Raw genomic sequence first — 14,141 nt, 5'->3', positions numbered from 1 at the left:
GGAACTCAGGACCTCTGGAAAAACAATCTGTGCTCTTAACCACTGAGCCATCTCTCCAGCCCCTCTCTAACCCTTTAAAATTAACTTTCAAAAACATGGCAGTGGCCTGGGACCAAAGAGCCTGGGTATCACAGTTGGTAATTATTAGGTAACTGGCTTGTGAGATACCTAAGTTTAGGAAACATCAGTAATGAAAAATAATCTTTCATTTGGGAAAAGTTATCTCTGGGATCAGCAATTGACAGGCCAGGGGAAGTACAATTGGATGGGTTGCAAAGAATCCAAGGTCCCAGGGAGGAGGAGCATAGGCAGACAGGGCTCCAGGGGCAAGCAACCATCCAGGCTGAAGAGAGGCATATTCATCTGCCATAAAGACAAGTAGCCATCAGGCCAGCCTGTGCATTGCTCTAGAGTGTGGGCCGCCAGGACCCAACAGCTTCCAGAAGCAATGGGACTAAGCACAGCTTCCTGCTACTTTATTAAGAACCATTACCCAATGCCCTTCACCTCTGAGTCCCCCGTAAGTGGTGGATTTGAGAGTTCAAAGGGCAGATGTAAGCTAGTTAATTAGACCAAATGCATCTTGCCCAACTCAAGGGCAACCAAAAGGGTAACCAACCTTGACAATGAGTTTTGCTCCTTTTGAAAACTGACACAGGTCTGTTAGGTCAAGGGATCCAGTACTAGGCCAGAAGACAGTCCTGTATCAGCTCTGTGCACAGAACCCTCTTGTCTGTGGTTCAGGCATGGTGATGAAGGCAGGAATGGCCCTTCAACTCCTGCATCGTTTCCATTTGAACTTTGAAATGAAAACCCCTGAGCTTTCTTTGCTGTTGATGTTAAAGAGTTTGGGAGAATGTCATCCTGTTGCTGGGGAGACAGAGACAGGCAGATCCCCAGAGCTAATTCACCAGGTAGCTTAGCCTTACTGATGAGCAGCCCCCAGAGACCCTTTCTTTAAGGGTGTGGACAGCAGCCCAGATGATGACACCTGAGGTTGCTGTCTGACACCCAGACACACATGAACTCACATGCATCAGCAAGTGTGTACATGTGCACATAGAAACAGACAGCTTAGAAATCGGAATTGTAAGAAAACTCTGAGTCGTGGGAAAAAAAAATAACAAGTGGTAAGTTTGGGTTTCCCAAGGCCCTGTAAAACATTCTTTTTTTTTTTTTTTTTTTTTTGTTTTTTTTTTTCGGAGCTGGGGACCGAACCCAGGGCCTTAGCTTCCTAGGCAAGCGCTCTACCACTGAGCTAAATCTCCAACCCCCCTGTAAAACATTCTTAAAGGGGCATGGTTTCTTAGAGCAGCAACAGCAGCAGGCAGCGCACACGCACACACACACACACACACACACACACACACACACACACACACACACTCACTCTCCTGACAGGCTGCAGAAATGTCCTTCACAAAGGCAGCATTTCAGTTAGCTTCACAAAAGACATCTGTCTTCAGACTCTTTGACCAAAACCAAAAAAAAAAAAAAAAAAAAAAAAAAAAAAAAAAAAAAAACAAAAAAAAACAAAACCCAAAACATGTCTACTGTAGCAACCCAGTATTTTGTTTGTACAATTCTTAAAGTAATTTCAGGGAGCTGGAGAGGTGGCTCAGCAGTTAAGAGCAGGGACTTGTCCAGAAAACCCGAGTTCAGCTCTCAGCATATACACTAAACAGCTCAGGTCTACCTGTAACTCCAGGTCTATGGGAGCTAGCGCCCTCTTCTGGCCTCTGAGGGCACTGCACTCATGTGTGCATACCCACATGTAGAAGTAAAAGTAATAAAATGGATTTTCCTTTTTAAAGGACATGTTCTGGGACTAAATTATCTCTGTGTTGGCTGTAGGTGGTAGCCTGTAGCCACACTGTTACAGAAGATTCTAAGCATGCACTTGATTAGAGCAGAGCTGGCCCAGCTGTGTATCCCAGTGGCTTTGAACATGTTGGGTTAACACCCTGAGGACCTTATACCCTTTGCTGCTTTTGCTTTCTCTCCATGGACAGTGGGCAATATGTCCGTCTATTGAACACTCATGGCTCCCACCAGCATGAAAGAGGAAATGATTGAGAGCCCTAGAGAGAAGCATCACAAGAATTGAGAACTGCCAGCCCCAGGGGTGTCATCCAAGGTTGGAAGGGGAAATCTAGAACTCAGCAGTTAAGATGTGACAGTTCCCCTGTGATCTCTGCCAGGAGTGACTGAGCCTGGGGGAGGATTTGGCAAAGACTGGAGCCATTTAGGGGTTCTCACAGCTCAAGTGGGAAAATGACAGCCAAGGGCACCACTGGACACCCTAGGGTGCTCCAAAGGAACACCTCACAGGCTGGATGGAGACCTGGAATTATCCAGTTCACGCCGCCAGTGTGCTGGGGAAGGGCAACTGCATTCAGTAAGACTGCTGAAGGATGTGGCCAGAGTCTCAGAGGCATCGCCGTCTTCAAAAGATGGCCAGAAGTTCCCGTCAGCAAAGCCAGGCTGTGTTACACTGGGGAGCCAGCCTGTGCTTTTAAACGTCTGACAGCCTTTGATCCTCACTATCCCGACCACTCAGTCAAGAGATGTCGGGCTTCAGCTCCCAGCAGCCCATGCTCTGCAGTGGAGGGTACCCAGGGAGAAGGCCCTGCTCCATCACAGCTCATGACAGAGGAGAGAAACAGCGAGAGCAGAGAACAACCACAGAGCTGGCCTTCAGCCATGGTGGGTCCTGGGAAAAGAAACCAGATGAGGAGGACATAAGAGAAGCTGGAGGTACAGTGGAGCAGACACTGCTAGACTCCTCTACTCAGTACACAGTAGAGGTGACCCGGCACCCCCAAGTTGTAGAAATAGTTAGTTCCAACCCAGAGTTTCTATTCTGCCTTTTACCATTGATTTCCATGATAAACGCACACATAACCTTCATATTAACAATAAGCCTTAATCAGTACAAAAGCTGGGCAGATATCCACCCTCCATGCTATTAGAATCTACTTTCCTATTGATAATACTGAATTATTACTTACTATGTTTCATCTGGGCTGCTCTTGACTCCAATTGGCCAGCCCTCAAGGCCACATTCTCATGATTCCCCTAACCCATGGAGGCTTCTCCTTCTCCTTCTCCTCTGCCCTTTTTTTTTTTTTCTTCTCTTGGTCCCCCCCACCCCCCGCCTCTGATTGCCAAGCCTAGGAAACCTAAACCCCACCTATGTCTCCTCTTCCCAGCTACTGGCTATTGGCATCTTTATTTACCAATCATAAATAACTTGGGTCCAAGGTATATGTGCGGACTGTGTGGACTCTCTCATCTCTGGGACCAATGGGTCTTTGGAAGCCCACACTTAGCATTACAAAGTAGACCAAAACCAAAATAAAACCAGAAGACCAAACCTCAACAACCCTGGTTTCTTCCAACTAGCCTGGGTCTCTGCCAGGAGCTGTGGTGTTTCACCTTACTTATAGACAGTCTTCTCCTTGGCTAGGGCCAATTCAAGCTCGATATAGTCCTCCTGCTCTGTTTCCCACTTGGGACGAAGAGATGACAACCTCGCTGGCACTGTTAGATCTCTGCAACTCGGAGGTGATCAGGTTGTGAAAGGGCCGCCGTTTCCATGGGCACAAACGTCTTCCTAAATTGCTGCCCAGTCAGAGACAACTCAATTAACAGCACCTTTATCCAGAGACTAACCTGAGCTGGACACTTAATGTGAGAACAGTGACTGGGAGGGCAGAGACACAGCTCAAAGGTTAATAAACACAGGAAACCCGTCTTGGGTGGGACAAAAGGCCAAACAATGAGGCCATCAGCGCCAACGGAGAGGGCTGGAGCTGTCACATGGTGGCTTGGGAATCCAAGAAAAGGTGCTACTGAAGATGGCAGAGCCAGGTCAGAGCTGTTGATAGGCCCCTGAGATCAAAGTCAGCCATCTACACCATTCTTCTGAGGCGCCAGGTGCAGATGCTGGGAGGACCTGGCCCTATTCCTCAATGGAAGGAGTATCCCAAAATACACAAGCGTTTCAAACCACCAGTCTTATTTCCTCTGTAGGAGACTATACAGGACTCCGCGGGTCTGATGAGAGGAAGTAAGACATACAAACTTCCGGCTCATTAGTTAGCCTGCCCCGCCCCTAGTCTGTGACTCCTCCCCAAATATCTGGCTCGTTTGTTAGCCAGCCCCGCCCCTAGTCTGTCCTCCCCTCCCCAACATCTGGCTCATGTTTTTAACCAGCCCCAACCCTAGTCCATCTCTTCCCCACCAACATGATTTTTGTTACATTTTAAAAATAAACCTACTGAGCTGGAGACTAGCTAAACATCTTGTCATGCAAGCGTGAGGACTGGAGTTTGGATTCCAGAAATTTCGATGATTCCAGCCTTAGAAGACTGGTGATCCCTGGAGCAAGTTGGCTAGCTAGTGTAGCCATATTGGGCAGCTCTGAGTTTGAATAATACAGGATGGTTCCTGACATCAACTTTGTATCTCCACATACAAATACATGTACATGTGCGTACACCCACGTACATGTCAACACACATGCACGACACATACATGTGCACACATGAAACTGGAAAAATAAAAATACATCTGTATTTTTATATCTTCAGAGGCAGGGAAAGAAAAGACAGCCACAACCTGGTTCTCTGTATCATCTCACTCTGGAATATGCTGAGTTGAATACCTCCCAAGTTATTCTCAAAGAACATGCCTTCTAAGTGGCTTCCAGCATGCTTCTTTCTGTATTTGTTCTTTGAAGTTTAAGTTAGACAAGACCTGCTACTTATGTACTTACCAGTGGACTCTCAAAACGAATCAATGCTGGGAGTTCAAAGTGACCTTAAGTTGGCTGTTTGCATTTCCCCTGACGCACTGCATTTCACGACCAGCAGAATTGATCTACCGGGCACTGAATCCATTGACAACCTGGGCTTGAGGTCCCCTAGCTCTTTGTTTATGCTCTACACACGCCAACAAGGAAGGGGCCCAGAAACTGGGGCTCAGTGAGTCTCAAGGACCCTTCTAAGATGCACAGGAGGGACAGCGTTCAGGCAGGTGCCCACCATGCCTAACTGCATGAGCTACGCCACTTCTCTTAAGCTCCCTGTGGGCCCAGTGGGCAAACACAATGCTTCTGTATTTGAAAACGCCATTTACGGCAATGACTCATGTAACCGCAGAAGCACAAGGCAAAGGCTACTGTTTCTCATTTAGCTAACCCCCCACCCCCAGCAGCAACTTTTCTTCCTACCACTCATGTTGTTATCTCTGCCCCCATTCCTGGATAAATAAGAATTGAAGAAATAAAAGAACACATCCCCCACAGAGGCCCCAGAAGCTGCCCTGACTCACTTTCTAGAGAACAAAGAGATTGTGGGTAAAGTGGTCTCCTTTGCTCTAGCTGGTTCTCGCCATAAGATTGCAGGGATTTGACTCTTCAACCACACACAGCTGGATTCAGTGCAACTCAAGGCTGAGTTTACACAGAAAGAAAGGTGTGGGCAACACTGTGCGCAACATAGAAAAGGAGAATGTGGAATCACGCATCTAGGGTCCATATTCCATTACCATCTTCATTACCATCTCTGTCACCACCACCACCATCATCCTCATCACTGTAAGTATTACCATTATCATTAATTGCCAGTTCCAGTGTCCTCGTGCCTGCAATGTGGACGGCAACTCAACATTTTGTAGCAGACATCTGTCGTGTGATCTAGTGTCTTAGGGTTTTACTGTTGTGAGCAGAACGCCATGACCAAAGCAACTCTTATAAGGACAACATTTAATCCGGGCTGGCTTACAGGTTCAGAGGTTCAGCCCGTTATCATCAAGGCATGAAACAGGACAGCGTCCAGGTAAGCATGGTGCTGGAGGAGCTGAGTGTTCCAAAGGCAGCTAGCAGAAGACTGCTTTCCAGGCAGCAAGGATGAGGGTCTTAAAGCCCCACTCCCACAGGGACATACCTACTCTCACAAGGCTATACCTCCTAATAGTGCCACCCGCTGGGCCAAGCATATACAAACCATCTTCTGGCAAACACCTGGTTTTCCCTGATAAGAAGGGTCACTGCCCATAGGCCTGCCTAAATGATGCTCCGTCTTAGGATGTATGCGTTTAACAGATGTCATTAGGCATTTATAAGGTTATCCCAAACTCTTCAACAAAAGCCATGTCTGTCCCCTATCTGTCCCTCAGAGCTAGTAAGGAATTAAAGGTCAGGGGCTCAGTAAGGGCCTTTGTATGGTAGAGCAATGTCAATGTCAAGGAGCTGCAGAGGGAGCTGGCAGGAGTGGTGCGTGTCTATGCCAGCCTCTGTTCCCCTGCCAGAATAGGCTCTGTGAACACCCTTCCGCTATTCATTCTTGAGTCCTTCAGTGACCATTCAGGAAGTCCTCTACGTAATGTCTGTTAATTAAAGTCACAAAAGTTAAATTAAGCCATTATGGAATGTGTAGCCTACAACTGATCAGCTTCTGGATTGCAACTTGGCTTCCTCCACCTCGATTAGAATGAGAGCTGTCCTGTTGGGTGGAGATCAACTCACAGGAGCCCGGGATGGGGACGGGGGGTTCAATAAGTAAAGGCCAAGACCAATCCCAAACCAACCCATCAGTTTTGAGGGCCTCATGTCCTCTATAAAGCAGCTAACCATGTGTGATGGCTATTCTTGGTTGGCAACTTGACTACATCTAGAATTTGTAGGATGATGTCATACAGGTGAAGGCGGGTACAAGATAGCTTGTTATGAGTATTCTTAAGGGATGGATGTGTACAGGGCTTTGTATGTCTAGGTGGGCAATTATATCTTATCAATTGGATCAGAGGTTATTGTGTTGTGTCTTCTTTCATATGGTGATTTAAGTTCAAGAGAGTATGTGATGGCAGGAGACACTAGGCTGCCACGGAATTGGGATGTATGTATCTGGCGTGGTGGAAACCTGCCTTGGGAACTAGACGAGTAGAGAGATTGTTGACAGGCTCAGAGAGAAGCCATCAGCAGTGTGATATGGGATAGAGCAAAGAGGGTAAGAGGCTTTTGCTGATTGAGATGAAGATATCTACCAGACATCTTGGGGCACTATGATGCTGGATCGAGTGTGGGATAAAAGACAGCATTTTTTATAATTTTACAGCAACAGGAATGAACTAAAACCTGAGCAGTTGTGTACACTTGTGAGGAGGGAGTATTTTCTTAATTGAATTATTTGAAATAGGAAGAACTATTTTTACTCCAGATCTTTTGAAGTGGGAAGATCTACCTTTAATCCGGGTCACACCTTCTGCTGGCAGCCTATGTAAGGACACGGATGAAGGACGCTTGCTCTCGCTCTTGTGGGCAAGTGCATTCCTTCATTTGAATGAGAGCCTATTTGGGATTCTGAAGACCAGCTGAGGTATTCAGCCTTGCGGACTGAACAACCACTGGATTCTTGAACCTTTCATTGGTAGACAGCCATTGTTGGACTAGCTGGACCACAGCTTGTAAGCAGTTCTAATAAACCCCCTTTATATATAATACATGTAATATATTATAGATAAAAATATATATTTTATATACGTTCCGTTCCTCTAGAGATCCCTGTGCAAATCTAATACAGCAACCAAAGGGCATCCCCAGACACACCTCAATCCTGACTCCATAATCACATGTCAAACATTCTTTCTTTATACCCTTGCTCTCTCTTTTAAAGGTCTTTTCTCAGCAGGAAAATCCCCAGAAAAGGCTTGATCCAAAGCAGTTTTTATATTTTAGTTTTAGTTAACAGTCACGAATCTGTGTGCATGCTTGCATGTTTGGGGGTAGGGGAGTCACGTGCTTGTATGCATCTGTGCACGTGGAAGCGAGAGGTCAGCCTCATCCACCTTGTTGAGACAGTCTCTCACTAAGTAGAACGCCTGCTGACTCGGCTATGATAGCTGGCCACTGAACCACACCCCATCACGTATGACAATTTTTATGGGCGCCGGGATCAAATTCAGTCCCTTGTGTTCACACACGGCACGTGTTGTTGCACGAACCATCTCCCAAGTTCCCGAAGCATCTGAAATCTGACACAGTGGTAGGTGCATGGCTGTCAAAGAGCTCTTGGGTATCTCATTTAGTATTTAAAACTGCAGAGCACTCTGCAAGCTATAAGTGCTCTTTGATAATAATCATTACTATTAAGAAGGATCTATTCACTCAATGAACTTGAGAAGGGCCCTTGGAAGAGCCCTGATTTGTCTTAGTTCTGCCTTCCATCTCTGGACTCTGTCCTCCACATGAGTTTCCCTGACATTGAATAAATATTTGGCTCAAGCTCCAGTCCATCCTAAGGATCAGAGCTTCTTAGTAAATCAGTCTCTCTGGGGGAAAGATGAATAGATGGTATGGAGGGAGAGAGGGTCCCCAGGCTTGTCATCTCCAGCTTGGCATTTGTGCAATCTGAGCCATTGGTGGTTCTGGACCCTGAGTTCTGTGGAGAGGGAGACGGGGAAAGGAATGGTGGGCGGGAATCTTCAGAGCAAAGGGCCCAAGCGCTGTGGGCGCTTCAGTTGTCAGTGGGAAGGAAAAACATTTTCTGAGATTTAAAGGAACTTGGATGTCTGTGAAATGAAAGTGCTTTGCTTTCCTTCTACAACAGGGGCTTCAAGACTAGAGCAGCAGGGTTGGAAGGATTTTGTAAGACAACAAGCTGTCTGTTGGAGCTTTCTTGTTCTCAATGAGAATCCACCCATGAATCCACACCTACCCATCCACACAAATATACAGACACACAGACACACAGACACATAGACACATAGACACATAAGACACATAAGACACACACACACACACACACACACACACACACACACTCACACACACGGGGGTTATAGGGAAAACAATCATTAAAACATACTTATAATTTGGTACCCAGAATAGAAGCCCCACCCCCTCAGACATTCTCCACATTATCTCCCCTGAGGTCCAGGCACAGATAAGTCTACCCCTATTTATGGAGACTCAAGTGAAAAGCCCACCCCACCACCAGGTCCACCACATTTAAAGTGTCTACTTACATAAACAGAGTAGATCCACTCAAGATTGGAGTATGTTAGGTGTGTAGTAAACAAACATCAAAGCCCAGGGAACATCATAAAGAGGAGGCAGGAAGGATGTAAGAAATAGAGGTTGGGTTAGGGGAGGCAGTGAGATGCTGTGTTCTCAACATGATATGGCTGTTGTCCCTGCGAACTCAAAGACGCTATGGTTACATGTACAACGTCAGTCTAGTCAAAACTCCCAGCAGGAATGAGGGAGAAAATCTCCAGGCCCCACCCCCTAGTGAGGACCCAGTGGCAGTTGGTAGCTGTTAAGGGGAAGCAGACTCATTTGCTTTTTTTCCTTTGAGGATGACCCTAGTGGTAGGCTTCCCTTGCTCCAGTGGATGACCCCACCCACCTCTGTGCACTTATAAAGTTGGGAGGGTGTATGTTGTGGGGATATGGGAGGAGTTGAAGGGAAAAATGGACAGTAGATATACTTCATTAAATATCATATATATATATATATATTCTCAAGAATAAAATTTAAAACTAGATTCATAGTGAATGGATTCTGATTAAATGTTCTTTTTCTCTATATCTGAAATTACCCAAGCTTTGACTTACAACTAGAGCCAACAAACCTACATGGGTGCTATGTGTTTGTTTCTGGATGTGCAAAGGCCCAAACTAGCCCTGTGGGCTGTGTGGCCCAGCACTGGGGATGCCTGTTGGGTCTCTGGGAGAGCAAAGATAGCTCATCTCACTCAGGACTCCAGGGAACACGTTTACTATATTGACGATGGTGACAGGATCCCAAGCCTTTGTAAAGTACACAAACAGGCACAGAGATGCTTCCGGAAAAGGCTAGAAGAGCTCACTCCTTGAGGCCAAACCTAGGGTACAGTAAGATTCCTCTTCTGGCCCAGGAATCCAATCACCAGCCGATGACCGGCATGAATACACAATGGAAGATGGTATGTATTATCACAGGGACCTCTTTTCTCTTTCTGCTTGTTTGTTTGTTTATTCATTTATTGAGACAGGGCTCTTCTGTGTAGCCCTGGCTGTCCTGGAACTCACTTAGTAGACCAGGCTGGCTTTGAACTCAGAGATCTGCCTGCCTCTGCCTCCTGAGTGCTGGGATTGAGAGCATATGCCACTACACCCTATTTCTCTCTTTTTTTTCCTTAAGATTTATCAATTTACATATTTTATGTATATGGACACTTTGCATGTACATCTGCACTGGGGAAGACAGATCAGACAGCTGTGCCATCTCTCCAGCCCAAGCCCCCCGCCATCTCTCCAGCCTAAGCCCCCCACCATCTCTCCAGGCCAAGCTCCGACTTCTGTAAAGTTGCTGAACTCAGAGGTTGAAGCACACATTTGCGGGACATGGAGAGGGCTTATGTCCAGCTGCAGTGCAATCTGCCAGATAGGGGCAAATTGAAGTACAAGTGTGGTCCCAGGCCCACAGATGTCTTCCTACACCACTGTTCCGCCCTCCCCCTGCCCCTTTGTTAATCCCCAGATGCACAGAACACAAAGCCAAGGTTTTTTACCTCCCAGTTTTAGCCAAGTTCAATCATTAGACAAATGCTGTTCACTAATGTCTACTGCTTTAGTCGAAATAAAAAAGAAAGAACCCCTGATGCCAGTTCGCAATCAACTCAACTTAAAATTTGGAGTTAAAGCAAAAGGATGACTTGCTTCCTTGAGCTCATCACTCATAAACAAAGACATAAGGAAAAGGGAGTAGATAAAGAAAGAAAGGAAGGATGGAGGGAGAAAGAGGAGGAGGGTGGAAAGGAGGAAGGGAGGGGAGGAGAGAGAGAGGAAGGGGGAGAAGAAGGGAGAGAAGGAAAGAGGAAGGGAAGAAGGGGAGGAAGGGAGAGGAGGAGTGAGGGAGGGGAAGAGAAAGGGAACAAAGGAAGAATGGATAGATGAATGGATGAATGGATAGACAGATAGACAGGAAAGAAAAGAAAGAGGAAATGAAATTTGGATGAGGAACTGAAATGAGATCAGTAGCTAATGAAATTGTAACTCTGCAGGCAATATGTACCCCACATGTGGTTACATTCATATCCTCAAGGATCACAATAAACCTAATGTGTTGGGAGCTGGAGAGAGACGGCTCAGCAGTTCAGAGCATTTGACGCTCTTGCAGGGGACCAGAGTTTAGTTCCTGGCACCCATTTCAGACAGCTCACAACCATCTCCAGGGGATCTGATGCCCTCTTCTGGTCTCTGTGGGCACTGCACTCATGTGGTGTGTGTGTGTGTGTGTGAGAGAGAGAGAGAGAGAGAGAGAGAGAGAGAGAGAGAGACAGAGACAGAGAGACAGAGACACACAGAGAGAGACAGAGATGGGGGGAGAGAGAGAGAGAGAGGTAGACAGACGAGAGAAAGAGAGAGAGAGAGAGAGAGAGAGAGAGAGAGAGAGAGAGAGAGAGAGAGATATGAAAAACCTAGCTTTAAAAAGAAAGAAGAGAACGATTTAGTGTCTCACAGAAGGCCAAGTCGTGTCACGCTGCTGGGACACTGCTGTTCAGCCAACGATGCTTGTGTTAATTGATTATTGCAGCCAAATTTACCTACATTTAAAATGGAGCTAAAGTCTTCAGTTACATCACAACTGACACAAGGCAAGTTCCTCTAACATATTCCAAAGCGAGTTCCAGAGCATTTTCTAAAGTACACAGTGCTTCTTTTAAATGTCTCCTCTTTGCTCCAACCTTACATAAGGTACCCAAGATCCCACCATTTAGTCTCCTTTATGCTCTTCCACTTCTTTTTTAAACAGCACATTCTATTTCCAGGGAGAAACAAAATGACAACTTTAAGCCTGGTACCACTTTATACTTAGAGCCCGCCTGTCTGGAATAGACTTTGAGTTGGCAAAGCCACATTCTCCTTCCTCCTTGACAACTGTCGCAACTGAGTTTGCAGATTCGCTGAAACTGCGAGGAGTTTAAAGACCCAGTTGTGAAGTGGCTGATTTAAGGAACCCTCAGTGTCCTGAAGCTTGTTGACAAATCTCCACAAAGGTCAAGGGACTCTTCTGTGACATTTTAGGAGATTCGTTAATATTAAAGAGAATTATCTTACGGTCTTGGAGAGATGGCCCAGTAGTTAAAAGTACTTGGCACTCCTCTAGTATACTCTAATTCAGTTCCTAAAACCCACATCTGGCAACTAACAGTCCAGAATGATCCAATGCCCCCTTTTGGCCTCTGTTGGTACTGCATTCATATGCATACACCCGGACATGGATACACACACACACACACACACTCTCTCTCTCTCTCTCTCTCTCTCTCTCTCTCTCTCTCTCTCTCTCGCACATGCACGCACATACATACATAATTAAATGTAAGTCTTTAAAACATATTTTCGGGCTGGTGAGATAGCTCTGTCAGTAAAGCATTCACCATGAAAACACGGGAATCTGAGTTGGATTCCCAGAATCCACGTAAATAAGCAGGATATAGTGTTGAAGATTTGTGGTTCAATGACCCCGATGCTACAGGGTGGAGAAAGGAGGATTCTAGGGTCTCACTGGACAGCCAACTGGCCTAACCAGCAAGCACTGGGAAAGTGAGATACCCTTTCTCAAAACAAAACCAAGGTGGGCATCACTTGAAGAATGACACCCATGGCCTCTCGTGCACATGTACATCCTACAAAGAAGTGTGCCCGCCAAGCGGCCAGTCAGAAATGTAACAAACCCTTATGTTTCACAGAACGCAGCATGTGAACATCTACAGGCAGTTCCAGACTAGGCAGAACTGCTAGGCAGTTCCACAGCAGCCCGGCTGGACACAATGAGAACCTGCTCACCTCAGTGTGAAGCGATCCTCCGTGCAGTTCCTAGAGACAGAGATAGGGAAGGTGAGGACATCTCCTTGTCGCACAGTCTTGGGGAGATAGTGAACGGCCACGTTGCTATCCAAACGCAGCTCCCTCAAAGGTGGACTGCTGGGGGTCTCCCGAAGGAAGACGCTCCCAATTCTATGCAAAGGGGGACTGGATTCATCAACATCATTGTGGCCTGCTGGAGCCCCACCGCTCTTCCTCGAGTCCTCCTTGGCACAGTCGCCTCGCTCATCCCCTGGCTGGACAGCGTAATACAGTTCCACAGGACTCCCTTCTGGCTGCTCTGTGGGCCTCCTGCGCCCAGACACCACTGACGGGGGACTGAACCAGCCCGGCAGCATTTCCAGCTGGGCCACGCACAGCCCCAGGGCTCCACCCAGCCGGCAGCTACCTCGAACCTCTTGGGTCTCTCGGAAAGCAAAAACCCGCAGGCAAGGCAAGTTCTCGTCCCTGTGGTCATCCCAGTCTCGGCCCACGATGTGGAAGAGCACCTGCACTTTGGGATGGCTCAGGTAGACTTTCTCCTGCAAGATGTAGGCCTTCAGCCTCCAGTTAAGAGAGAAAGTGTTAGTGAATCCGAATGGGTTGGAAGGCAGCATCAAGTCCTGGGGCACTACCTGCTCAAGTGAGAAGGGCCCGTAACTGGCGTTGAGCACCGGCAGTCGCCTGGATTTGTAGATCAGGAAGGACTCGACCCGCGACTGCAGGCTGGAGTTGCGCATGATGTCCTGGTTGGCCTCCTTTAGGAAGAAGGAGACATCAGCATTGTTGATGTGGTAGGTCACCGGGAGGTAGGTAGGCAGCAGTGAGAACCGCTGAATGCTCTCCAGGATCCCTCGGCCTTCCGTCACTGTTGGGAGGAACCGAGGGCAGGTGTTAGTGATCCTGAGACGCCAGATTTGTAGACTCGGAGAGCACATCGGTAACCACCCGCTGCCTTACTGCTGAACCCATCGTGCAATTCTGAACTACCCATGATGCAATTCGGAACTATCCAGTGTTTCTCCTCTGAATCAAGTCAATGTATGGGAAGTTGATGTAAATAGATATAAAGAAATTGGGAAGATGGCTCGCTTGACAAAGTGCTTGCCACGCAAGCAGGTGGAAAGGAACTGCCCCATCCCTTATTAAAAAGAAGCTAAGTGAGCCAGAGAGGTGGTTCAGCCATTACAGGCGAGGCTCACAACCAAAAAGAAACTAAGCCCAGTGGTGCATGCCTGTGAGTTCAGGGATCAGGAGATGGAGACAGGGGGATTCCTGGAGTT

The 14,141-nt window shown here is 47.1% G+C and overlaps 1 protein-coding gene across 1 annotated transcript in view; it reads right to left on the bottom strand.

Annotated features, from left to right (window-relative positions):
• LOC116885254 (transmembrane protein 132D-like) overlaps positions 1–13,796 on the bottom strand; it is a 136,160-nt gene extending 122,364 nt beyond the window's left edge. The window contains exon 1 of the mRNA XM_032886492.1: positions 12,841–13,796. Within this exon, the coding sequence (XP_032742383.1) occupies positions 12,841–13,796 (956 nt within the window). The remainder of the gene's footprint in view (positions 1–12,840) is intronic.
• Between the last annotated feature and the right edge of the window lie 345 nt (positions 13,797–14,141).

Source organism: Rattus rattus, chromosome 16 (assembly GCF_011064425.1).
Source record: "Rattus rattus isolate New Zealand chromosome 16, Rrattus_CSIRO_v1, whole genome shotgun sequence".
NCBI classification, from domain to species: domain Eukaryota; kingdom Metazoa; phylum Chordata; class Mammalia; order Rodentia; family Muridae; genus Rattus; species Rattus rattus.
Note: the sequence above shows the minus strand (reverse complement) of the source record. Positions and strands in the feature narration are given on the sequence as shown.